General features: G+C 47.1%; 1 protein-coding gene across 1 annotated transcript in view; it reads left to right on the forward strand.

The window, feature by feature from the left end:
• Positions 1-760: 760 nt before the first annotated feature.
• Positions 761-24,908, forward strand: part of MTARC2 (mitochondrial amidoxime reducing component 2) — a 35,461-nt gene continuing 11,313 nt past the window's right edge. The window contains exons 1-4 of the mRNA XM_059063941.2: positions 761-1,035; positions 7,612-7,785; positions 14,749-14,911; positions 15,901-16,041. Of these exons, the coding sequence (XP_058919924.1) occupies positions 761-1,035; positions 7,612-7,785; positions 14,749-14,911; positions 15,901-16,041 (753 nt within the window). The remainder of the gene's footprint in view (positions 1,036-7,611; positions 7,786-14,748; positions 14,912-15,900; positions 16,042-24,908) is intronic.

A 24,908-nucleotide genomic window follows, 5' to 3' on the forward strand; every position in this document is an offset into this window, starting at 1 on the left:
CCAAATGTAAAATAGAGAGCTAGTGGGAAGCGGCCCCATAGCACGGGGAGATCAGCTTGGTGCTTTGTGACCACCTAGAGGGGTGGGATAGGGAGGGTGGGAGGGAGGGGATATGGGGATATACAGGTATGCACATGGCTGATTCACTTTGTTGTACAACAGAAACTAACCCAGCATTGTGAAGCAATTATGCTCCAATAAATATGTATTTTTTTAAAAAAAGAAGCCACTCTGGAGTTTGTTCAGAGCGCGTAAGTTTCCACGGAGCGGGTTATGGGCCGAAAGTTCTGCAGTTCTCAGAGCGATCTGCCAGCAGGAGCTCCTAAACATTTAAAATCACCCATTCTGCGATCTACCATCCACCTGCACTGTTCCCTGCGCTCCAATCACGCAACAAAGTGGGCAGTGGAGGGCCGGGCAGCGTGAGGGCGGGTGAGGAGTTTCGCCAGGTCTCAGGGCCCCGGGAGGAGGGAGAAGCAAAGCGAAAGTGGCCGTTCCAGACACAGTGGGCAGCCAGGCCTCTGGGGTGGGGCCTCCCGAACCGCCCCCAAGGGCACCTGAGCATCCCAGTTCGCTTTCGGCCTCGCATCTCTCGGTTACTGCCTGGTGCTTGGCGTCCCCTCCCTGCGCACAGCCAGTCCTTTCGGCGCGCGGAAAGGGTGCCAGGGCAGGTGCCTCCCGCTCGCCTGCAGCCTTGGGCGCCCGGGCGCCCTCTCCACGCCGGTCGCTGCCCAGTCCTCGCTCAGACCCGCGCCCGGTCATGGGCGCCGCCGGCTCGTCCGCGCCGGCCCGCCTGGGCCTCCGCGCGCCGCAGCTCCGGCCCCGCTGGCTCGGGGTCGCCGCGCTGGGACTGGCCGCGGTGGCGCTGGGGGCCGTGGCCTGGCGCCGCGCGCGGCCCAGGCGGCGCCGGCGGCTGCAGCAGGTGGGCACCGTGGCAGAGCTCTGGATCTACCCCGTCAAGTCCTGCAAGGGGGTGTCGGTGAAGGCGGCGGAGTGCACGGCCCTGGGGCTGCGCAGCGGTCACCTGCGGGACAGGTAGGGCCGGGCGCGGCGACAGCGCAGGACCTGCTGGGGAGGGAGGGAGCGGGGCGGGGGAGCTGGGGCCTGTCCCCGGGTAGGAGAAGAGAGGTTTGCCACCTGCGTGTCCTGGGCTGCTTGTTGGATCCTCTGCCTTTGATCCTGAAGCTGGAAAGGTGAAGTTCGTGTCTGGTGCAGATTTGGAAAGGTAGTGGAGGCAAGATGTTAGCGCAAGTTCCTGTGCCCGAAGACACAGTGAGGCCAAACAAACCGACAGGTTGGAGTTTGGAGCAGAGAAAGGTTCACTGCAAGTCCATGCAAGGAGACGGGTGGCTCAGGCCCCCCAAGACCCAGAGCTCCCTGAAAGGTTTCGGCAAGGCATTTTTAAAAGCCAGGTGAGCGAGGCGGGTGTCACAGGGTATGTGATCAGCTCGTGCACAATTCTCCAACTGGTTGCTGGTGAGGTAAGAGGACGGCGTCACAGGGGTTAACATCATCATTCCTTAGGCTCCGGGAGGCCCGGGAGGCCCGGGGCTAGGCGCATTTGGTCCGCAAGCAGTTAACATCTTCTGTTAGATGGGAGGTTGTCACATCTGCAAAACAATTCAGGGAAATGTGCATCCAAATACTGTTATCTAGGTACTTCGGAGAGGAGCTAAAGCAGAGGTGTGGGGGAAGGGCCTGTCCTGGGAAGGCCTTAGAGAGTCCTGCTCTGTTACAAAGCCTCTGCCCTCCCCTCCACCGGAGGAGAGGCTCTGTCAAAGGCCAGGTCCGACTGGTTATGTCCAAGGCTTCTGCTAGTTCTAAACTTTCTGATTCTTGGTATGAGCACAATAGTAGAAAAATGAAATGTTACTGGCACTAGTGGGTAGATGGGAGCACTGCTGAAACCAAGTCTTGCTCAAGGACACTGGCTTTGGCCTTGCCCCTCACAGCTTCTGATGCTGGGGAAGGTGCTTGGGAGACGCGGGAGGCTGGGGGCCCGACCCACTTTAATACAGAATGAGCAGAGCAAAGTCGCCCTTTGGGGAGAGGAGGTGGCAGGTGGACTGTGCGTATAATACCTGCCATTAAAACAAAAGTGTGTCCCCTGCCCCCAGAGGCACAGTCCTCCTCAGTGAAGAACTCTAAAGTCCCTACCTACACAGGGCCTGGCACATAGAAATGTCAACCTCCTCCCTCAGAAAAGAAAAGGTACCCTGTCATTTTTCTCCCCCCCCCAAAGGTGAGTCCACAGACACATACCCATGGACACAGAATGGTGCAGCTAGATATGCGGAAAGCACTCTTGACAGAGAAGGATGCTAAACCCTAAAAAGAGTGAACAAGGAAGAACGGAACCTCCTTCTTTGCTTCCTTAGGAAGAAGATGCTTTCCTGTTTGGCTTGGATGGATTCGCTGTGGTCCTGTGTCTAGGGGGAGGGAGGTTTGCAAATTGGTCATTCAGGGAGCCTTCTAGAGAGGCTGTTTGCTGTCCTGAGTTCCCTCCAGGACACGTGTGTTCTCTCTTCTCTGAAGACTGCTGTCCTCTTAAAGAAATGTGGGCTCCCACGGCACTGAAAACCTTCAGCTTGTTGTAGAGAACTGTTGTATGTGCAGACCATGTAACTCACGGGGCATTTTCCATCCCCTTTCACCTCAGATTTCTAATCCTGGAGAGTTTTTTAAGACTATAGTTTCCTGAGATTCCCACCCCAGACCTACGGACTCAGAATCACCAATAGTGAAGCAAACTTGTGTGGGGTGTTTAAATCTCCCCAGGTGATTCTGAGGCTATCATGAGAGGGCTTTCTCTGTGACCATTAAGAATAAGAGCGTTTCTCAAGCCTATTCAAGTGTGAAGGCTTAGAAAAGCCTTCTGACTGCCGGGGAGACCTCAGGCAGGGTGAAAAGGTACATTCTCAGGATGCACACGCGGAGAAAATGGGCCTGTGCCCCTTCCTTCCTCACGTGAAGGACTGAGGTTATTTCCCAGAGAGATTCAGTTCTTATCTGTGTTTCCTCTTTTCATCAGAAAATAACTGTTGCTTTCCCACTGTTCATTGCCACTACTTTGCTGTGACTCTTGCTTCCATGGAGAGAGGATATTTGTCCTTTGCTTTTCTGCTTCTGTGGGCATCTGAAAATAGATGGAACTGTACCAACTTTCCCTCGTTTTGAACAATAAGTGCTTGGGATGGGGTGGTGTGGTATGGAGACTGGGATGAGAAAGGGAAAAACAAAGGAATAAACTTTTATTCAGTGGTTCATGTGCAACAGATGCTTAACTAAGTCCTTTCGACAGGTGATGTAATTTAAGCCTCAAAACAATCTCGTGGGCTAGGTATGGTGTCCACTTTGCAAATAAGGTAACAGTATCAGAAAGAATGAGTATCTCACCCAGGATCACAAGACCATTACGTGCTGGAGGGATTTGAACTCAGCTCCCTGAGTGCAGCACTCATGCCCCTCCAGTAAAACCAGCATGTGATTTACAAGGGCAAGGACTGTGCTGCGGATCAGGACACCTCAGGCAAAGTCACTTAACCTCTCGGAGCCTCATTTTTTTTTTTTTTTCATTTGCAAAAGAGGTTGAACTTGATGATCTCCAAGACCTTATCAAATCTAGATCTTATTTATCAAAGGATAATTGAAACTCGAAAGCAGACTGGAAAGAACTCTGCTAAATGCTGTTATTCTCTCGACTTGAGAGTTCAATCACAAAACTACAAATAGTCTAGGATGCAGGAAAAGCCTGCCTTTATTTCTAATTTGAATCTGTGTCTTTGGAACTGTTCTAAGAAGCAGAGAGCTTCCTCTCTCAGCGCTCTGTACCTTACATTTCTAGAGCGATTTTGCTCAAAGCCTTTAGCCTATTTGTGCAAACGCTTGGCCTGAGAGCTCTGAGCTTTGAGCTCCTTTCAAGTCCATCCAGCAAAAGGCTAACACTGGCTGCTTGGTACAGATGCTGGGAGGGCATGGCTGCTCTCCTTGACCTTGTAAACCCTCACTCTCCTCAGCAACCATATATGACTCGCCCATTGATAAATCCAGCCCTTCATTTCTTCTGCATAGTCTATTACCTCTTGGACACATGAGTCTGCTAAGTTTATTATCGCAGGTGTCATTCCCTCCTGCCCTTACCCTCCTGCTCTCTGTGGTAGGGCTCCTGTTCTCCCCCCTTTTCCAGCTCAGTCATTCCTACTTCCCAGGCCAGTTTGCCAGTTTAGAAATGAGACTTTCCAGCTGTCTTGGACTCTGCTTCCTGAACACGGCTGTTGGCTGTTCAGGGCATTGCTGTTCTTTTGGAGACTCTGAGCTCTGGTCTCTGCACTGCTCTTCACGCCACAAACTCATGTTTTCTTTGTAAAACGAAGGTGCTGGCTTTCAGGGTTGCAGACGAGAAAAAAAATGGGTCGTGAAAAACTCCACACTCCAGACATATCCTTTCTTTCCAATCTGGCAGAACAGAGGCCATTATTCATTCCCTGGGCATCATTTGTGTGCAAGAGGTGAAACATATCATCATCCCGGTTACAGGGTGATGGGGGTGGCCGGCTGGGGTACGTTGCCCGATGGCACCTTTGCATCTTTTACTGTGGTCTTCATCCTACCGCAGTGTTGGGCTGCTTGCAAATTGCCACCTGCCCTTTCCATTGCAGGATTAGCACAGAACCTCTAGCCACCACTTCTCCTGCTACGTCCCAGGGCTTAACCCCCGGCTGATTATACAGCATGCAGGAGCTGGGGGCGTGGCTTGAGAGCCAGAGTGGAGGGCTAAAGTTGGGGGATGGGCGGCAAGGTGAGAAGACTCAGCCCAGGGAGGGGGCTGACTGTTAGAAATAATGGGCCATGGCGGGTGCGTGACTGCTGTCTGGACATGTGTCTGGTCATGTGCAGCTCTCAGGGTGAACCTTGTCTCAGAGGGGAACGGGCCACGTTGGAAGTTCAAGTGCAGGCTTTGGTGGAGTTCATCAGAACAGGGTCATTCAGGACTCCGCACCCAAGGATGAGGCTGGAAATAAGGAACGGGGCCCAGGCCCGAGGGAATAAGGCTGTAACAAAGTAGACAGGAAATCCCCGGTCACAGAACCCACCCTCACCCTGTAGGTGAACGCGCTAGAGAACCCTGGGAACCAAAGATCCCTAGAAAGAAAGAGGTGGCCTTCGCAGAGGGTGGGGGACCTACTACTGCCCGGCCTCCTCAACTCCTGGGAAGAGTAGCCATGGCAATTGCTAAAGTGCCTTTGCCCTCTCGCCATCCCCGCCGCGGTACCCTCGCACCAATGCACGTGCCAGTGAGCAGGGCTCAGGACCCAGCCCCCGTCTGCTGGCTTGGTTGCAGGGGAGGGCAGTTATCCAGAACCTGGACAGGGATAGGTTGCCTGACTGGGAGGTTCCAGAGGGCAGATTACCTGCCAGGGTCAGGAGACCCTGGTTCCCTGCGCTGTGATAATGGCGGGATGTCCTCACCAGATTATTGTGAACATTCCATCTGGCTCCAGTCATATTTTGAAATGTCTCCCTCCTTCTGGAAGGGGCCGTCCTTTCTACCCTGCTCACACGTGGGAGGCCCCAGCGTTCAGTGGGGGCTCACGCATCAGAGCCCACAGAGTTCCTCACCCACTGCACTTGCTCTGTCTGCAATAGCGATGGTGAAAGTCCTTTCCCCTAGGGGTGGCACGTTTTCCTTTTTCAGTCATCAAATCATTTGTGCGGCGTCCCCCCAAATACATGCTCTACTATGGATACGAGCATAGCCGGCCTAAGCAGGTCAGGGTCCCGTTCCATCCTTCAGCTCACCCCGCCCCCCACTGTCCCCTTGGATGTGATGCACTGCCTGTGAAAGCTGAGGGTAGCACGGGGGTGGAGGGAGGGGCCCTCTAGAGGGTGAATGGAGTGCCTATCTAACACATGGTTTGCAAGAATGTTTTTCTTCTCCAGCTTTATTGAGATATAACTGACATATAACACTGTGTGAGTTTCAGGCGTGCAATGTGATGACTTGATGCACGTATATATGTTTGAAATGACTCCCATGATAAGGTCAGCGATCACATCCTTCACCTCTCGTAGTAACTTCCGCTTCGTTGTTGTTGTTATGGTGAGAGCATCTGAGACTTTTCTCTCTTAGCAACTTGCAAGTAGACCAAACAGCAGCGGTTACCAACCTTCCTGGCACCAGGGACCGGTTTCATGGAAGACAGTTTTTCCACTGACAGGGGTTGGGGGGGGATGGTTTGGGCGGTAATGCGGGTTGACAGGGAGGGATGGGGAGCGATGGGAGGGATGGGGAAGGATGGGGAGCGATGGGGAGCGATGGGGAGCGATGGGGAGGGGTGGGGAGGGATGGGGAGGGATGGGGAGGGGTGGGGAGCGATGGGGAGCGGTGGGGAGGGATGGGGAGCGATGGGGAGGGATGGGTAGGGATGGGGAGCGATGGGGAGGATGGGGAGGGATGGGGAGCGATGGGGAGAGATGGGGAGGGGTGGGGAGGGGTGGGGAGGGATGGGGAGGGATGGGGAGGGGTGGGGAGCGATGGGGAGGGATGGGGAGCTGTGGGGAGCTAAGGGGAGCATCAGGTGAAGCTTCACTCACTTGCCTGCCACTCACCTCCTGCTGTGCGGCCCGGTTCCCAACAGGCCACAGACTGGTACCAGTCCATAGCCCAGGGGTTTGGGGACCCCTGCCGTACAGTATTATTAACCATAGTTGCCATAATGTACATTACGTCTCCAGAACTTTTTCCTATTAGAACCTCTTTTTCGTCTTTGACCCCCTTCACCCATTTCCTCCACCCCCAACTCCTGGCAACCACCAATCTACTCTCTGTTTCTAGCAGTTCCCCCCTTTTCATATTTCACTTACAAGTGAGATCATACAGTATTCGTCTTTCTGTCTGACTTATTTCTCTTATTGTAACACCCTCAAGTTTCATCTGTGTTGTCACAAAATGCGGGATTTCCTTCCTTTTTATGGTTGAATGATATTGCATTGTATAGATATATTTTCTTTTTTTAAAATGGAGGTAATATTGGCGTATAACATTATATAAGTTTTAATGTGTGTATGAAGAAGAAAGGCTGTTTAGGGGTTTCCTGATCAGGGTCCACAAGCCCCAGCAATTTAAACCCAGCAGAGGCTGGATTGCATCCTCTGGAGTCACAAACATTCACGACCTTTGTCTAGAGTTTCAGTCCTCTTGGGTCATTAGTTGGTCAACCCCATCTTGTTCCACAGCAGAAAGACCTGGAAGACATTCTGCTTCAACCCGAGACAGGCTCAGGAGAGTCTCTGACCAAAGCAAAGACCCAAAGTAAGCAAAGTCATTGCTCCAGCAGTTGAGAAGGTCCCTACACTAGCCTCACCAGAAGAATTTTCAGGACTGGGGATTTTCATACATTGGCCAGATGTTCTTTTCCAGGGCTGTTTGTACCAAGCAGCCAAAGAATTTTGGAACCCCCAAATTTGGCTAGACCTAGATACTGTCTGGAAAAATTTGTTGGATCCTGAGTTGAGGCAGAGGGAGGGTTTTGATGAAATAGAAAGCTAGAGGAAGCTATGGCGAGGGTGGTCGAAGATTTCCTGAGTGTGCCCTTGTTTGTTTCTTGGCAGGTTTTGGCTGGTTATTAAGGAAGATGGACACATGGTGACGGCCCGGCAGGAGCCTCGCCTTGTGCTGGTCTCCACTACCTATGAGGATGATTGTCTTATCCTCAGGGCACCAGGCATGGACCAGCTGGTTTTGCCGAGCAAGCCACATTCTTCAAACAAGATCCATGACTGCAGGTGCTCTGCTTGGGGGCCTCCGGGGATCTGTGACAACTGATTTCCCTTTAGGCTCCACCCTGTACTCTGCCTTGCTACACTTTGCATGCTAGATGATGAGACTGGTAAAGGAAATATTTAAGAGAAGTTTAGTCTATGTTGGGATCAAGCCAGTGGTCAGGTATGAGGGGGTGAAGCAGAATATTGCATTGAGGATATTTAGATTTGCTTTCATCAGATATGGCAAGGCATGCAGATACAGAAATGACTGTCATGAAGAAAGAAGTTTTTTATATTCACAGACACCTAGAAATAGGAGGCTCATACCATGCAGGGCCACATGGGGAAATACCAGGTCGGTCAGGAGACAGAGAGGGCAGGGGAAAATGGGAGCACGAGTCTTTATTCTGGTTTCTACAGGCTCTGGGAAAATTGGCTCTGGGGCAGAGGGGCTGTCCCTAGTTGGCTGGTACCTGGTCCTGGGTGATTAGAGCAGGGGACAGTGGCCAGAGTATAAAAGCACAATGGACAAGGGGTGAGGGCTCTGGATTGGCTGGTTCGCCTATGAAAGCCTAGTGTTTTACTGTCTCTAGGAATTGACTAGCCCTGGGAGGGGTAGTTCCTTCAGCATCACCAAGTCCCAAGATGGCAAAGCATCAAAAATATAAAAAGTCATGATTACTACAAATATAGAGAGGATACAAACAGCCAATCTTTAGGGTTTGTCTCCTTTTATTCAAGTAGGATGGACTTCTATTCAGAATTGTCAGGCAGGCAAGGGCATTAGTGGAGATGTTACCACCTGTATCTCCTGATTGGAGATTGTGTTCCACCTGATTGGAACTGTATTGAATTGAACTTGAGGCTCAATTAGAGAAAATTGAAATGAATTCATATTCATTTATTTATTTATTTCAACTGTGCCCGGTTCATTTCGGCACGTAAATAAATGTTAGTGCTTACATAGTTTATATCACCTTTATTGAGCTTCCCTGGTGGCACAGTGGTTGAGAATCTGCCTGCCAATGCGGGGGACACAGGTTCAAGCCCTGGTCTGTGAAGATCCCACATGCTGCAGAGCAACTAGGCCCGTGAGCCACAACTACTGAGCCTGCGCGTCTGGAGTCTGTGCTTCGCAAGAAGAGAGGCCGCGATAGTGAGAGGCCCATGCACCACGATGAAGAGTGGCCCCCACTCGCCGCAACTAGAGAAAGCCCTCGCACAGAAATGAAGACCCAACACAGCCCAAAATAAATAAATTTATAAAAATATATATATATCATCTTTATTGCATAGAGCCTCCCTATCCATGAATGTTATCTTTCCCCACTTATTTATATCTTTTTTCCCCATTTATTTATTTATTTATTTGGCTACATTGGGTCTTCTTTTCTGTGCGTGGGTTTTCTCTAGTTGCGGCGAGTGAGGGCTACTCTTTGTTGCGGTGTGCGGGCTTCTCATTGTGGTAGCTTCTCTTGTTGCGGAGCATGGCCTCTGGGTGTGCAGGCTTCAGAGTTGTAGCACGCAGGTTCAGTAGTTGTGGCTCGCGGGCTCTAGAGCGCAGACTCAGCATTTGTGGTTCACGGGTTTAGTTGCTCCACGGCATCTGGGATCTTCCCAGACCAGGGATTGAACCCGTGTCCCCCACATTTGCAGTTGGATTCTTATCCACTGTGCCACCAGTGATGTCTCTATTTATATCTTTTTTTTAATGACTAATTTACTGAATTGTAGGCTTTTTGTTTCTTTTTTTTTTTTCAAGCTTTTTATTGAAAGGTTTTTATTGAAACCGTTTTCAGCTTGTTAGGGAGAAACATCTTAGTTGCAGATAGAAGTGGCCCACACAACTGCAAGTTTTTACCTTAAACTGTTTCAGACAGGAACTTTTTAATTTATTTAATTTATTTATTTTGGCTGTGTTGGGTCTTCATTGCTGTGCATAGGCTTTCTCTAGTTGCGGCGAGTGGGGGCTACTCTTTGTTGTGGTGTGCGGGCTGCTCATTGCGGTAGCTTCTCTTGTTGCAGAGCATGACCTCTAGGTGCGCGGGCTTCAGTAGTTGTAGCACACAGGTGCAGTAGTTGGGGCTTGCGGGCTCTAGAGCGCAGGCTCAGTATTTGTGGCGCATGGGCTTAGTTGCTCCACGGCATGTGGGATCTTCCTGGACCAGGGAATGAACCCATGTCCCCTGCATTGGCAGGTGGATTCTTAACCACTGCGCCACCAGGGAAGTCCCTACCCACTTATTTATATCTTATTTTACTTCTTTAAAAAGTTTTATACCCAATCAAAACATGGGCAGAAGACCTAAATAGACATTTCTCCAAAGAAAACATACAGATGGCCAAGAGGCACATGGAAAGCTGCTCAGCGTCACTAATTATTAGAGAAATGCAAATCAGAACTACAATGAGGTATCACCTCACATGGGTTGTAATGGGCATCATCTGAAAATCTACAGACAACAAATGCTGGAGAGGGTGTGGAGAAAAGTGCAAATTCCTCTTGCACTGTTGGTGGGAATGTAAATTGATACAGCCACTATGGAGACCAGTATGGGGGTTCCTTAAAAAACTAAAAATAGAATTACCATATGACTCAGCAATCCCACTACTGGGCATATACCCAGAGAAAACCAAAATTCAAAAAGACACATGCACCCCAATGTTCACTGCAGCACTATTTACAACAGCCAGGTCATGGAAGCAACCCAAATGCCCATCTACAGACGAATGGATAAAGAAGATGTGGCACATATACACAATGGAATATTACTCGGCCATAAAAAGGAATGAAATTGGGTCATTTGTAGAGATGTGGATGGACCTAGAGAGGGTCATACAGAGTGAAGTAAGTCAGAAAGAGGAAAACAAATACTGAATATTAATGCATATATGTGGAATCTAGAAAAATGGTACCCATGAACCCGTTTGTAAGACAGAAATGGAGACACAGATGTAGAGAACAAACGTATGGACACCAAGGGGGAAAGCGGGGCATGGTGAGGTGGTGGTGGGGTGAATTGGGAGATTGGGATTGACATGTATACACTAATATGTATAAAATAGATAACTAATAAGAACCTGTGGTATAAAAAAATAAAATAAAATTCAAAAAATTTTTAAAAATTAAATAATTTTCTCTATAATAGAATTGTACAACTTTTGTTAGATTTAGTCCTAGACTTCTTAACTTTTTGTTCCTATTTAAGATGACAATTAAAAATTTTTTTTTCTGTTTAACTTTGGTAGTATTTATTCTTTGATCATTGGTGTAAATTTCCAGTAAAACTGCCTGGATTTTCTTTATAAAAATCCACTCAAGCTTTTAGGTCTTCTTAAGTCTTTTTATTTTATTTTTTATTTATTTTATTTTATTTTATTTTTTTTGTGGTATGCTGGCCTCTCACTGCTGTGGCCACTCCCATCGCGGAGCGCAGGCTCCGGACGCACAGGCCCAGCGGCCATGGCTCACGGGCCCAGCTGCTCCGCGGCACGTGGGATCTTCCCGGACCGGGGCACGAACCCGTGTCCCCTGCATCGGCAGGCGGACTCTCAACCACTGCGCCACCAGGGAAGCCCTTAAGTCTTTTTAGTAAGTTATTTTGCTTTATGAATTAGTAGATTACTAGCTAATGTTAGTTCTATCGTACTCACACATGGAGATTCAGTTTTTTCCTATGGGGTGCTGATGATGGAACATTTTGTATCAGAATGTGAAAGAAAGTAGACTTTGCATAAAATTCTGAGAGAACTTTTCTTTCTTTTTTGGCCACGTCGCATGGCTTATGACATCTTCGTTCCCTGACCAGGGATCGAACCTGGGCCCACGGCAGTGAAAGTGCTGAGTCCTAACCACTGGCCTGCCAGGGAGTTCCCCAATTCTGAGCGAATTGAAGAAGGTGGAATGGCAGAGGTATAGATAGAGTCTGCTGCAGGGGTGGGAGGGAGGAAGGATGTGGGGAGGGATAAGTTTCAGGCGTGGGAAGGGGCACTGGATAACCAGCTTTCCCTCGCCCCACTGGGTGCTTTCTACTTTGCAAAGGGCCTACGCCAAGCTCATCTGAGTGGATGGAAGCTGAGGGTAGACGTGTGTGCACTTATACACGAGGGCTGTGGTGAAGGGGTTGAAGGAAGTGCTCAGCCCAGGAACAGGGACTCAAGGAGCTGGTGAATGGTGAGATCAGATCTGTGTGAAACAGCAGACTGGTTGGTTGAGGAGAGTTTTAGGGAAAAGGCTGAAGGCTCTGAGAGAGGGGACCATGAGACAGCAGGGGGACCGAGGTCAAACAGCAGCTCCAAGACGGGGGTTTAGAGAGAAGGAAAAGGCCGAGAAACATCAGAAGAACATCACGGAGATTTGACAGTGGGTGGGCTAGGTTGTCAGAGAATGAGGCGTGTGTAGCAGTCAGATCAAGACTATGGGCCTCGGGGAGCACAGGGTTGATTCCTGAGCCTCTCATAATCCACCTTGGATTCCCTCACATCCATCACCCCAGGAGCCTTCAAGCTGGGAGAAGCACTCACACAGAGAGGTGCAAACCCTTCCTGTGGTACCTGAGGGCGGGGAAGGGAATCAATGTCCAGATCCTCGAATCCCATAGGTTCTCCCTCCAGCAGTGATCTCAGCTGCGGGGGGCAGGTTCTCCTCTCCACCTCCCCTTTGCACAGATGAAAGGCTTGCCCACCCCATGTCTCAGTAGGGAGCTCTGGGAGGGGAAAACCTATGGGACCCAAACGATAAAATATACTGTTGTTGATAAAGGAGAATGTCTCCCGTGATGGAGTAAAGTCATTCTGCAAGACAGTGGTTCAAAGTCTTTGTCTTACGCTAAAATTAAGGAGCCTCTAATCAAATTTGCTGATAAATTCTTTAAAAACACTTTTTGATGAATGATTATTAAGTGCCAAAGATCACAGAAGGGTCCAAAGGATGAGTGAAATTATTATAACTCAACTTCTTCCATTCCATCTATTGACACAGTGGATCCTTAAGAGTTCTCATTATAAGGAAAAAAAACTTAAAAAAAAATATGAGATGATGACTGCTAACTAAACTTGCAATCATTTCACAATATATGTAAGTCAAGTTGTTATGCTTTACACCCTAAACTTATGTATGTCAATTATGTCTCAATAAAGCTGGGAAAAAAGTTAAAAATAATTTTTAAAATGTGGACTGTAAAAGAAGCCCTTAATCGTTTATTTATTTTTATTTTTTATTTTTTTTTGCTGTACGCGGGCCTCTCACCGCTGTGGCCTCTCCCGTTGCGGAGCACAGGCTCCGGACGCGCAGGCTCAGCGGCCATGGCTCACGGGCCCAGCCGCTCCGCGGCACATGGGATCCTCCCGGACCGGGGCACGAACCCGCATCCCCTGCATCGGCAGGCGGACTCCCAACCACTGCGCCACCAGGGAAGCCCCATTTATTTTTTTAAAATAGATTGTTTTTAAAAATAGATATCAAACTAGCCTGGCATTTGGATTCCATTGCATGCTTTTAAAAGCATAATTTTATTTTATTTAATATAATTTATATATATTTATAATATTAAGACATAATATATAAATTATGATATAATTTTATTTTAAATGTTAATATGTATAATTCAATGGAAATTTAATCTTTCATAACAAATTAAACGTATAAAAAACATGGACAGACCTAGAGAATATCATACTAAGTGAAGTAAGACAGAGAAAGACAATTATTATATGCTAACACGTATGTGTGAAATCTAAAAAATAATACAAAGGAACCTATATACAAAACAGAAACAGATTCACAGACATAGAAAGCAAACATTGTTACCAAAGGGGAAAGTGAGGGGGAGAGGGAAAAATTAGGAGCTTGGGATTAATAGATACAAACTACAGTACATAAAATCGATAAGCAACAAGGATTTACTGTACAGCACAGGGAACTATATTCAATATCTTGCATAGGGACTTCCCTGGTGGTCCAGTGGTAAAGAATCCACCTTACAATGCAGGAGACTCGGGTTCGATCCCTGGTCAGGGAACTAAGATCCCACATGCCACAGGGCAACTAAGCCCACGTGCCACAACTACTGAGCTCACGTGTGCTGGAGCCTGCGTGCCACCACTAGAGAAGAGAAAACCCGCGCGCCACAGCTAGAGAGGAGCCCACATACCTCAATGCAACTAAGAGCCAACGCAGCCAAAAATAAAGAAATAAATTAGATAAATAAATAATAAATAAATCTTTTTAAAAAGTTGTATAAACTATAATGGAAAATAATCTGAAAAAGTATATATAAAATGGAATCACTTGCTGTACATCTGAAACTAACACAATATTATCAATCAACTATATTTCAACTTCAAAAAAAGAAAAACGTTTACATGCCAACTTGCAATTCTGTGAGGGGTACATAGCTTTTATCTTTGGGGGGCACTCAAGCAAATACTCCTTGAAGACCAGTTTGTTATCTGCTGGAATCTGTGTCCACCGTGCGAGGCAGGTGCTATATTACTATCTCCAATTTACAACTGGAGACAGAAGGTCAGAGGAGTTTAATGATTAGCCAAAAGTCACAGACTAGAGATGGCAGAGTTCCAACTTTAACCGGGTCTTGCCAGACTCCAAGCTCAGGGTGCCTTTACTACACCACCATTCTTCTCCCCTTCTGAAAGTATCCTAAATCCTTGCTACTCCAAGTGTGGTCCGCGGACCGGCGGCCTAGGCATCCTGAAGCTTGTTAGGGATGCGGGACCGCAGGCTCCAGCCCAGCCTCCTGAACCAGAATCTGCATTTCAACGCGATCTGTGCGAATTACAAGCCTATTAGGCTTTGACGAGCTCTTCCCTTCTCCATCCCTGTCTGTTTCTGCCCAGCTGTGGTCCACAGACCACTTACTGGTCTTCTGGGAGAGTCGGGACTGCAGCAGAGCTGTTCCCTCTTGACCCCCTCGCTCCGTGTGTTGATGAAGGAAGTAACCCCACTGCTCTCTGCGACCCTTGCAGGGTGTTTGGTCTTGACATCCAGGGCCGGGACTGTGGTGACGAGGCCGCTCGGTGGTTCACCAACTTCTTGAAAACGGAAGCTTTCAGGCTGGTTCAGTTTGAAAAGAACATGAAGGGAAGACCATCAAGCAAACTCTTCCCCTCTGTTGGCCAGAATTACCAGGTGAGCTTGCAGAGAGCTGCCCTTCACTTCCGGCTTCCTTCTGGGCCCACAGAGAGCCTCTCTTGGGGCCTCAGCTAGGAAAGTGTAGTGACGGTCCAGGGGAGCGGTGCAGAGGATGCTCCATGGGCGGGTATCAGGGGTGGAGAGGGACGTGGGTGAGAGCCTGCTGGGCTCTCCAGGATGCGTGGAGAACGGAATATGGGAGGAACTGTGGAGGGAGAAGCCAGGGGTGACTCCCGGGGAGATGGGGACTCAGGAGAGGGTGGGCTGGGAGGCAAAAAAATGAAGTCCGATTGGGACTAAATTCAGGTTTCCTAAAAGCACAGAAGCAGACTTTCTCCAAGTCCTCCCCGCACAGCCAGCGGGGTGTGGTTGTTTCTGGGGCTGAGATGTCACCTCCTCCTGAGTCAGCTAGAGCCCCCAGACCAAAGCCTTTCGTTCTGCAGTGAAATGAGGTTCAAAATGCACCTTGGGGGGGTCTCTTCTCATGATCCCTGAGCGAGAAGTTCCTTGAATGCAGGCGTTTTTATCTGCTGTGTTCACTGCTATTTCCCCACCGAGAACAGTGCCTGATATACCTTTGGTGCTTAATAAATGCCTGTGAGTGAATGGTGCTGCTGAAGGAAATCATGGCTAGAGTATGGCTGATTGGCAGGAGACCCTTGCCCTGTCCGGTGGTGGTGATGATAGGGCAAGGGGCTCACTGCTGGGCTCCTGAGGGAAGAACGAGAGATGAGGCTGGAGGGTGGCATTGGACCTGAGCCAGGCTGCGGCCTTCAGTGTGTGGATAGGGAGCCCCACCTGCGTCCCGGGTGGGCAGGAGCCCTGACTTGGCCGTTTCCAAGCCCTCAGTGTCACCTGTCCTTCCTGGACCCCAGTCTCCCCTTCTGCACTCAGGTGGTTTCGCTTCTGGATTTTGCTTGGCTGTGCAGTCGGTCTGAGCCGTTCCCCAGGCAGGGAGGCATGATCGTGCTGTGTCCTTGGCACAGGTGGCCTACCCAGACTGCAGCCCTATCATGATCCTCTCAGAAGCCTCCCTGGAAGATCTGAATACCAAGCTGGAGAAGAAAGTGAAAATGGACAATTTCAGGCCAAATATCGTGGTGTCAGGCAGCGATGCTTTTGAGGAGGTAAGCGGCTTGCTGCTTTTGTGCTTGATGCCCGGATGTGCTCCTTACGCAGTGCCAAGTCAGACCCTCCGAGGTTGGCAGCTGGGGAGGCTCTCCTGCTCCAAGGATCGCCTTCGCCTTGTGTGGAGTTGTTCACTTATTACTGCTGCCATCACCTTGCTGACCTCAGGGGGCTGCTGTTCGCTCTCTTCAGTGCTCAGGCCCCAGAGCAAGGAATGGCAGCTCCAAATTGTAGCAAGTCTGGGACGAGGCTAGAATGTCTACTCATAGCTCAGAGATAACTAATGGGAAAAAAAAATAAAAAGATGAAGAGAACGGCCATGTCTCCCTTTCCTGTAGCATCCAGGGGTGCTCAAAGATTTGAGACTTCTGGAAGCCCCAGACCCCAAAGTGGAGCCCCAGGAGGATATAGGAGATCTGCCTGTAAACCAGGACCTGGGGACATTCCATGCTTGGCTTGAGTTCTCTCCCAGAGGACCCATATACTCCCCTATGTAGTTGAAACTAGAAATTTCCACCCTCCAAAGACTCAGCCCCTTGTAGCTGTAAGAGGACAGCCACATCAGAGCCCAGTTGTAACCTGCGATCTGTACAAAAAATACATATAAGCCGGGTGTTGCTCTGTAATAAGAAGGACCAGGAATCATATTAAACATTGGGAGTCAGCTCAACTTTGGAAGCACTGGAAATAACAAATACCATTTGCTGGGTGTTTACTGGGTGTCAGGCACAGAACCAATGAATGGCTTCATGCAAATGACTTAATTTGACCCTTAGGATCAAAGCCTACAGTCTGTGAAGTCTGTACTATTTTCTCCTTTTTAATAAGGAAACAGAAACTTGCAGGTGTTACACTTGTTAGGCGTGGAAGTGGTGGTTTTGGATTAGAACCCAAGACTTGCAACTCCAGCTTCTTAGGAGCAGAGGTCATGGTTCCAGTCTAGAGATTCCAAGTAGTTAACTCTTAGGGGAGAGGCCCTTGAATACCTTATCAATTCTTTGCTCCCTTGGGTGACCACACTTTTTTTGTGTGAGTGAAATGTGCCCCGATTTGCTGGTAAAGGTTGCCTTTTAGGGTAAACCTTTGCATGGAGGCTAGTATAAATCCGTGCACATGGAGGTATTACTTGATAATGAAAAAAATAGCAATGTATACAGAAGTTGTCTGCTTGTTGATATTATCCTGTTGTTTGTTATCTAATTTCTTTAATTCCTCTCTACATTTTTTTTGTATTACCTTTTTTTAAAAATTTATTTTATTTTATTTTATTTTTTTAACATCTTTATTTGAGTATAACTGTTTTACAATAGTGTGTTAGTTTCTCTTTTACAACAAAGTGAATCAGTTATACATATACATATGTTCCCATAACTCTTCCCTCTTTTGTCACCCTCTACATTTTTAAAAAATGTTTTTTAATTGATCATCTATCATGGGCCAGGCACTGTGGTCCATAATAAGAGCCCTGGATACAGAGATAAAAAGATACAGATCCTGCCCTTCAGAATTTCCCAACAGGAGAAGAATGGCCAGGAGGCAATGACAGCCCAGCGTGAGAAGTACTTTAATACACATGCTTAGCAGGTGCCAAGGATGCTTAGAAGTAGGGATGCCTAAATCTGCCTGGAGAAGGGGGGTGTGGGGTCAGAGAGGGGTCAAATCAAGCTCCCCAGAAGCCATGCTGCGTAGTTGTGTGTGCTGACGTGTGAGGGTCGTGGTGGGTAAAAGAGGCCACTAGTTGGGAGGCCTAAAAGCACGACAGGCCATTACATTAAGGGTGCCTGGGGGCATTCAGAATCATAGGGACACTGGAGGTAAAGGAGAAGCGGTAGAAGGAGGGTGGACCTGGGGCTGCCTGAAGGCCAGCATGCCGAGGGGTTTGGAGTTTATACTGTGATAATGATTTTGAATGAGGAACTAATTATTGTTTGCATTCATCCAAGAAATATTGCCGAATTGCGTGGTGTTATGATTTGCACAATATGACTCTGACCACTCTCTAGAAAGTGCATGGAAAGTTAGGGAAACTGAGGCAGAAATATCAGTGCCATGCTTCATCCCCAGAGGGAGATTAGCAGGACTTACCTGAAACCTGCATCAGAATCGTGATATGCCTGTGACTGTGTCGGCAGCACCATCCCAGGTGAATCTTGTGCAAACAGTGCCTGAGGAAGCATTGATTTAGGAGGGGTGAGGGGGCAAGGGTTACGGAGGTTGGGGGGGGGTAGAAAAAGGACATTCTCAGACCATCAGCTCCTTGAGGGAAGAGACTTGATTCCTCCCCAGGAATAATCTAGATTTGGTGTGACCTGAAGTGGATAAAATTTGCGGGTGCTCTTTACAAAAAGAAAAGATCAAAACCAAAATTAAGTGCAGGGTCTCAAAAGGGTCTGGGGCTTGAGGCTCAAGCCTCATTAGTGAAATTCCCAGTAAACCCACCTATTTCTCCCCTGTTCTCCTTTCCCATGCTGATGAACAGAAGTATGGAGTCATTAGACACTTGTTAGACACCGAAGGAAATTAGACTCAGTGTTAATGATGCAAGTTACTAAAGACTGATTAGAAATTAGTCCAAGAAGCAAAAATTCTTGCACCGGACTCCTGTAACTGGCCCATTCTTTTCTGAGAAACTTTCTTTTAGCGAATACAATTTTTCTTGATTTGTCTCCACTGAAGATAATAATTTTAGTTTAAGATCTTGAACCAGAGGAATAAGAAGAAAAGATAATCCCATTCCAGGCTAAAGAATTTTTGCTTTTCTGTAACTTGTCAACTAAGAATTTTTGCTCACCTCTAACTTGTTAAACTGAACCTAAGGCTGATATAAACCTATTCTCTTAGGCAATTTGAGTGGGTGGAGTCTTTTTTGTTTTTAATGTTAAGTGACCTTCCCGCATGGTGATGGATGGGCTTACAGAAATAGTACATAAGGTAGAATACTCTTATTTGAATAGAAGCGTCCTCTGGAAATCCACATTAAAAAATCTTTACTATAAAATGATGCTAATGTTGCTGATTTATATTCTCCCTTAACTTAAGAAGACAAAGAGTTAAGGGCCTGATGAGTTAACCTGTCTAGCTGACACCATCACACAACTATAACCCTTCCAATTAGTGGGACTCGGTTAAATATTAATGTAAAATGACAATGCAGATAAATATTTCATAGACCAACTAATAATAAAAAATATAGCAAACCTAAGCATGGTACAAAACTTCAGGCCATTATCTATTGCAGAATCATAGTGATAGGAGGATGCATTGTGCAACATTTACTCTCTGTGACCCAAAGCACTTTGTACTTTTACCGTGTAACTCAGAATATTAAGCAGATTTTAAAAAGCGGCTTCCTTTGATCCACTGTAGTGTGTTTGAATTCTGGGAACATAGAGCAATCAAGTTGGAAAGTAATAATATTGACCAATGCTTCTTATCTCTAGTTGACCTTTTCCCATATACACGCTGCCCTCACACATGTAGCCGCCCCTGTTATCAACATCACTCACTAGAGAGATACACTTTTTTTTTCCTTTTTACCAAGGATGGACCTATACTGACATCACAATCACCCAAAGTCCATAGTTGACCTTAGGGTTTACTCTCGGTGTTGTACGCATGTGGTGGACGGCAGGGGCTCCCCTCATTCCTTTATGGCATGCCTTTCAAATAAGGGGTCCCGTTTTCATCTGGGGAGCTTTTCTGACATCCCCACTTTGATAGGAGCCTCAAGCAAAGACCTCAGGTAAATTCATCCTGATTTAGAAAAGCTAACATGATAAGCACACGGGAGACAGGAGTCCTGGGTGGAGGGAGCAGAGTAATACAGTCACATTCCTGAAGAATTTGCCAACGGAGTTAGTGCCTTTACTTCGGGAGATCTCCTTGTACATTTGCTTTTTTTGTTTCCATCTCAGTAACTCGAAATATTTGCCACAGAGACTTTTAGGGGCTGAGAAAGAGAGAACAGAAGCATGTGAAGCTGAACCCTAGAGAACTTCGGCCCCTCTCATACCAAGGACAAATTGAAGGACGCTTCTTTGGGCTGCTTTCTGTGCAGCCTCACAGAGCCCTTTCCATCACTGCATCCACGCAGTAAATGAAACACCCCTGAAAGCCCGCGGCAGGAAGACACGTGGCCTTAGAGTGGGAAGGAATGTGTAGAGACCAGCTTGGGCTGTGTTTCCCACACTGGAACAATCCCCATCCCAGGTCCCAGGTGCAGTCTGGGCAGAGGAGCTTTTTTAAAGCCCCCTGGGACCCTGGCTTGAGCCAGCAGAGACCCTCTGGCCTGGGGTTTTCCTTGGGAGCAAGGTGATAATGACCAGGAGCTGCACGTGGCTGGAGACCAGGAGGGCCACATGGTCCTGTCTCTGTGAGCTTGACCTTAACCTGATTTTTTTTTTGGGGGGGGGCGGTACGCGGGCCTCTCACCACTGTGGCCTCTCCCGTTACGGAGCACAGGCTCCGGACGCGCAGGCGCAGCGGCCGTGGCTCACGGGCCCAGCCGCTCCGCGGCACGTGGGATCTTCCCGGACCGGGGCACGAACCCGCGTCCCCTGCATCGGCAGGCGGACTCTCAACCACTGCGCCACCAGGGAAGCCCGACCTTAACCTCATTGAGCATCATTTTCTGATCTTAAAGTGGGCAAGTTTTACTAAAGGATTTTAAAGGTTCTTTGCAGCCCTAGAGCTGTACAATCCCTGTTGCCTTTTTCTTCTCTCTGTTAATGTGAGTGTGTGTGTGTGTGTGTGTGTGTGTGTGTGTGTGTGTGTGTGTGTGTGTGTGTGGTCAAAAAGGCACTTTACCACAAAGATCTCTCAGACCCCCTCTCTGACATGACCTCTTTTGTTGACTTTTTTTTAATTGAAGTATAATTGATTTACAATGTTGTGTTAGTTTCTGGTGTACAGCAAAGTGATTCAGTTATACACATATATATGTATATATATATATTCTTTTTCATGTTCTTTTCCATTATAATTTATTATAAGATATTGAATATAGTCCCCTGTGCTCTACAGTAGGACCTTGTTGTTTATCTATTTTATACATAGTGGTGTGTATCTGTTAATCCCAAACTCCTAATTCATCCCTCCCTCCCTTTCCTCTTTGGTAATCATAAATTTGTTTTCTATGTCTGTAAGTTTATTTCAGTTTTGTAAATAAGTCCATTTGTATCATATTTTAGATTCCACATTTAAGTCATATCGTATGATATTTGTCTTTCTCTGTCTGACTTACTTCACTTAAGTATGATAATCTCTAGGTCCATTCATGTTGTTGCAGATGGCATTATTTCATTTGTTTTCATGGCTGAGTAATATTCCATTGCATATATGTTCCTCATCTTCTTTATCCATTCATCTGTCAACGGACATTTAGGTTGTTTCCATGTCTTGGCTACTGTGAATAGTGCTGCTGTGACCATTGGGGTACACGGATCTTTTCTAATTAGAGTTTTTCTGGATATATGTTAGTTGGCTTTTTTTCAAACAAACACTAATGTTGCACATACTATATTCCAACTTTTAAAAAAAAGTAAGTTGGGTTTCCCTGGTGGCGCAGTGGTTGAGAGTCCGCCTGCCAATGCAGGGGACGCGGGTTCGTGCCCCGGTCCGGGAAGATCCCATATGCCGCAGAGCGGCCGGGCCCGTGAGCCGTGGCCGCTGAGCCTGCGTGTCCGGAGCCTGTGCTCCGCAATGGGAGAGGCCACAACAGTGAGAAGCCCGCGTACCACACGCAAAAAAGAAAAAGTAAGTTAACAAACACATTTTAATCTTCCTAACAATTGCATGAGGTCTATTTCTCAAGACTTGCCTCACTGTGCTTTTTCTCGTTTATCCTTGGTCCTGAATGCACAAGCCCTTGAGTGTGTAAGATCTTGTTGAACTGAATTCAACAAGGGGCAGGGATTTGACCATTGAATTTTGTTCATCATATCTTACCCACCTCTAAGTATGTTATTTTTTTAGATCAAGGAGGAAATAAAAGCCTTCTATGACAATAGTACATGGGTATTCCCTTTGAGCAGGTATGATCGCACAGACATACACATTTGAACATCACGAGTAAGGAGTGGCCATATGCTTTACAAAACAACCCTAGAGATGAGCCCATCGAAAACAGATGTTGAAGCAGAGAAGGTATTGTAGAGGTGGGTAGGAGTCATCGGATGGACCCCCCACCATACACCCAACCCTTTCCCTCCTTGTCCTCCAGAAGCCTGTGATTCACACACCTGGACCCAGATGCTGGAGAGCAGCCCAGGCTGCTGCCTTTGCGAATCGGGCCTGGTGGCTGCCTCTCCCAGACTCTGCTATTGGTGGGTGTGGGACCCCCAGCATCTCAGTCAGAAGCTGAACCCCAAGGGGAGACTAGGATCTCTTATTGTCCATGAAGCACTGGAATGAATCCTCAGGACTCTAACCTCCCTGAGAGGAGCCTGGTATGTGGATGGGACACGAGCAGCCACATCAGCCCTGCAAGGTATCCCTCCGTGAATTCACATCAGAGAGAGAGAGAGAGAGCCACATCTCAAGGTCTCTTCTTTCCTTTTCTGTAGGCTGTTACTGGTGTTCTGCAAACTAGGTGACCCCTCCAGGGAACAGAAGCTTGCTTTGCTGGCTTTAGGCAGCTTTGGGAAGTCCTTCCTTTCTGCCTGGATTTTCTAAGTCCAAGTGCCTCCAAAGAGCAAATTTCTCCTGGCACATTTATTGTGCATTTAGGTTAACAGCAATGTATCTCCCGTAATTCTGTAGGAACATGCACCAGCCACTGTGAGGAGGAAGTGATTTACTTCTTTGCAAAGCTGTTGCTCAAACACGGGGTCAGGAGAAAGCCTTGAGGGCATCTGGAACCAGGGCTGCAGAGAAGTAGAAAGCTTCTTAATGATTTAATTCAAGAATCTTTTTAAGATAATTTAAAATTTAATTATCGTAAATAATTTAGATAATTTAAGATCATTTAAAATTAAATTTAAAATAAATTAAAATTAATTTAAGATTAGTTAATTTTTTTCTGATTATAAAAGTAATTTTTTAAAGTACCACATCCTCTTTATACAGTTAGAAAAATACAGAAAAATTCAAAGGAATAAAAATCCCTCACCATCCTACTGTCAAAAAGTAGCCAGCAATAACATTTTATTGTGTTTCCAATATTGTTTGTATGATATTGTATAAACTTTGAATTCCACCATTTTCACTTAATGGCACATGGCAAACACATCTCTATCTTTACAAATTCCTCATCAGCATAGTTTTCATAGTTCCATATTAGTTCACCACAGAACGATGCAATAACTTATTTAGCCATTCCTGTATAATCGGGCATTTAGGCTATTTCCCATTTCCCCTTACATGAATAATGAACAGCTCTGTAAAACAGTCTTTGTCTACATTTCTAAATTTACTCGTCAGAAATGCTGGATCCGCACTTTAAAGGCTCTCCATCTACATTGCCAAATTGCTTTGCAGAAACCCTGCACCAATCTATATTCCCACAAGCTCAGTGGAAGTATGCCCCCTTTCCTGTACTGCTGCCAGCATTGATGCCTATAATCTTTACTTATCTGGTAAGTGAAAAGTCACGTCTCATGTAAGCTGGTAATTCTCAATGTATGGCATCCAGTGTTAGTCAGTCTGTGAAGGAAGTTTGACCATGAGGTAGAGTTTTACTTCACCTAAGGAAACATGTCCTGCAAGTTCATATCATAACCAAGATTCTGGAACATTCCTGTTGGCAACAAACATTTATTGAGGGCTTCCCGGGTGCTCATCTCTGAGATGGGTGCTAAGATGACCAAAGTGACCTCACTGTGTCTGCCTGCAGGGGTCTCAGGACGAAGCAGGATGTAGGGCTCAGTAAGAGAAGGGTTGTGGTACTGGGAACAGAACCATGTTCTGTTTCTCTGGAGCCCAGAGAAAGCAGCACGCAGTGCAAGGTATGTGTGTGTATAGGGATCTCCTTGTAGAAAGGATGCCATGGCGTTTCTTTATAGGGAGATTCGAACAGAACATTAAAGAATATCATTTTGCTTGTGTACCTAAAAATAGAGAAACAGATTTTGGTTTGAGATAGCTTAACTGTGCAGTGTAATGGAAATATCTATTTGGTCTTTGTCTCCGGTTCCTGGCACAGCTCCTAAAACCCTTGGAATTTCCTTGTTAATAACAAGCCCCTTTCAATCACACCTAAGTTTATGGTAATGAGGTGAGTGTCAGGGCAGGTGAGGCACGTCGATAGCTCCAGGAGGGAGCTTGGTCACCAGAAAGACCAAGACATGATTACAGTGTGGAACTTTCAGCTCCGCCCCAGACTTCCAGGGAGGGGAGAGGGGCTGGAGGTTGAGTTTAATGGTTTAATCAATCATGCCTAAGTAATGAAGCCACCATAAAACACCTAGACAATGGGGTTTGGAGAGCTCACTGATTGGTGACACATCAGGGTGCTGGGAGGGTGGTGCATTTGGGGGCGGCACAGAAGCTCTGCCTGTCCTCTTCCCCCAAACCTTGCCCTGTGCATCTCTTCCATTTGACCGTTCCTGAATTGTATTCTTTATAATAAACTGGTAATAGTAAAACGCTTTCCTGAATTCTGTGAGCTCTTCTAGCAAAATATGGAACCTCAGAGGGGGTCATGGGAACCCTTGATTTATAGCTGGTTGGTCAGAAGTACGGGAGACTTGGGACTTGCAGCTGATGTCTGAAGTGGGTCAGTCTTGTGGGACTGAGCCCTGAACCCATGGGGTCTGTGCTAACTCAGAACAGTTAGTATCAGAATTGAGTTAAATTGTTGGACAGCAGTTGGTGGCAAAGAATTGCAGAATTGGTGTTGGATAAGACACTATGGATTTGTTGTCAGAAA

Source organism: Kogia breviceps, chromosome 1 (genome assembly GCF_026419965.1).
Source record: "Kogia breviceps isolate mKogBre1 chromosome 1, mKogBre1 haplotype 1, whole genome shotgun sequence".
Taxonomy (NCBI): domain Eukaryota; kingdom Metazoa; phylum Chordata; class Mammalia; order Artiodactyla; family Physeteridae; genus Kogia; species Kogia breviceps.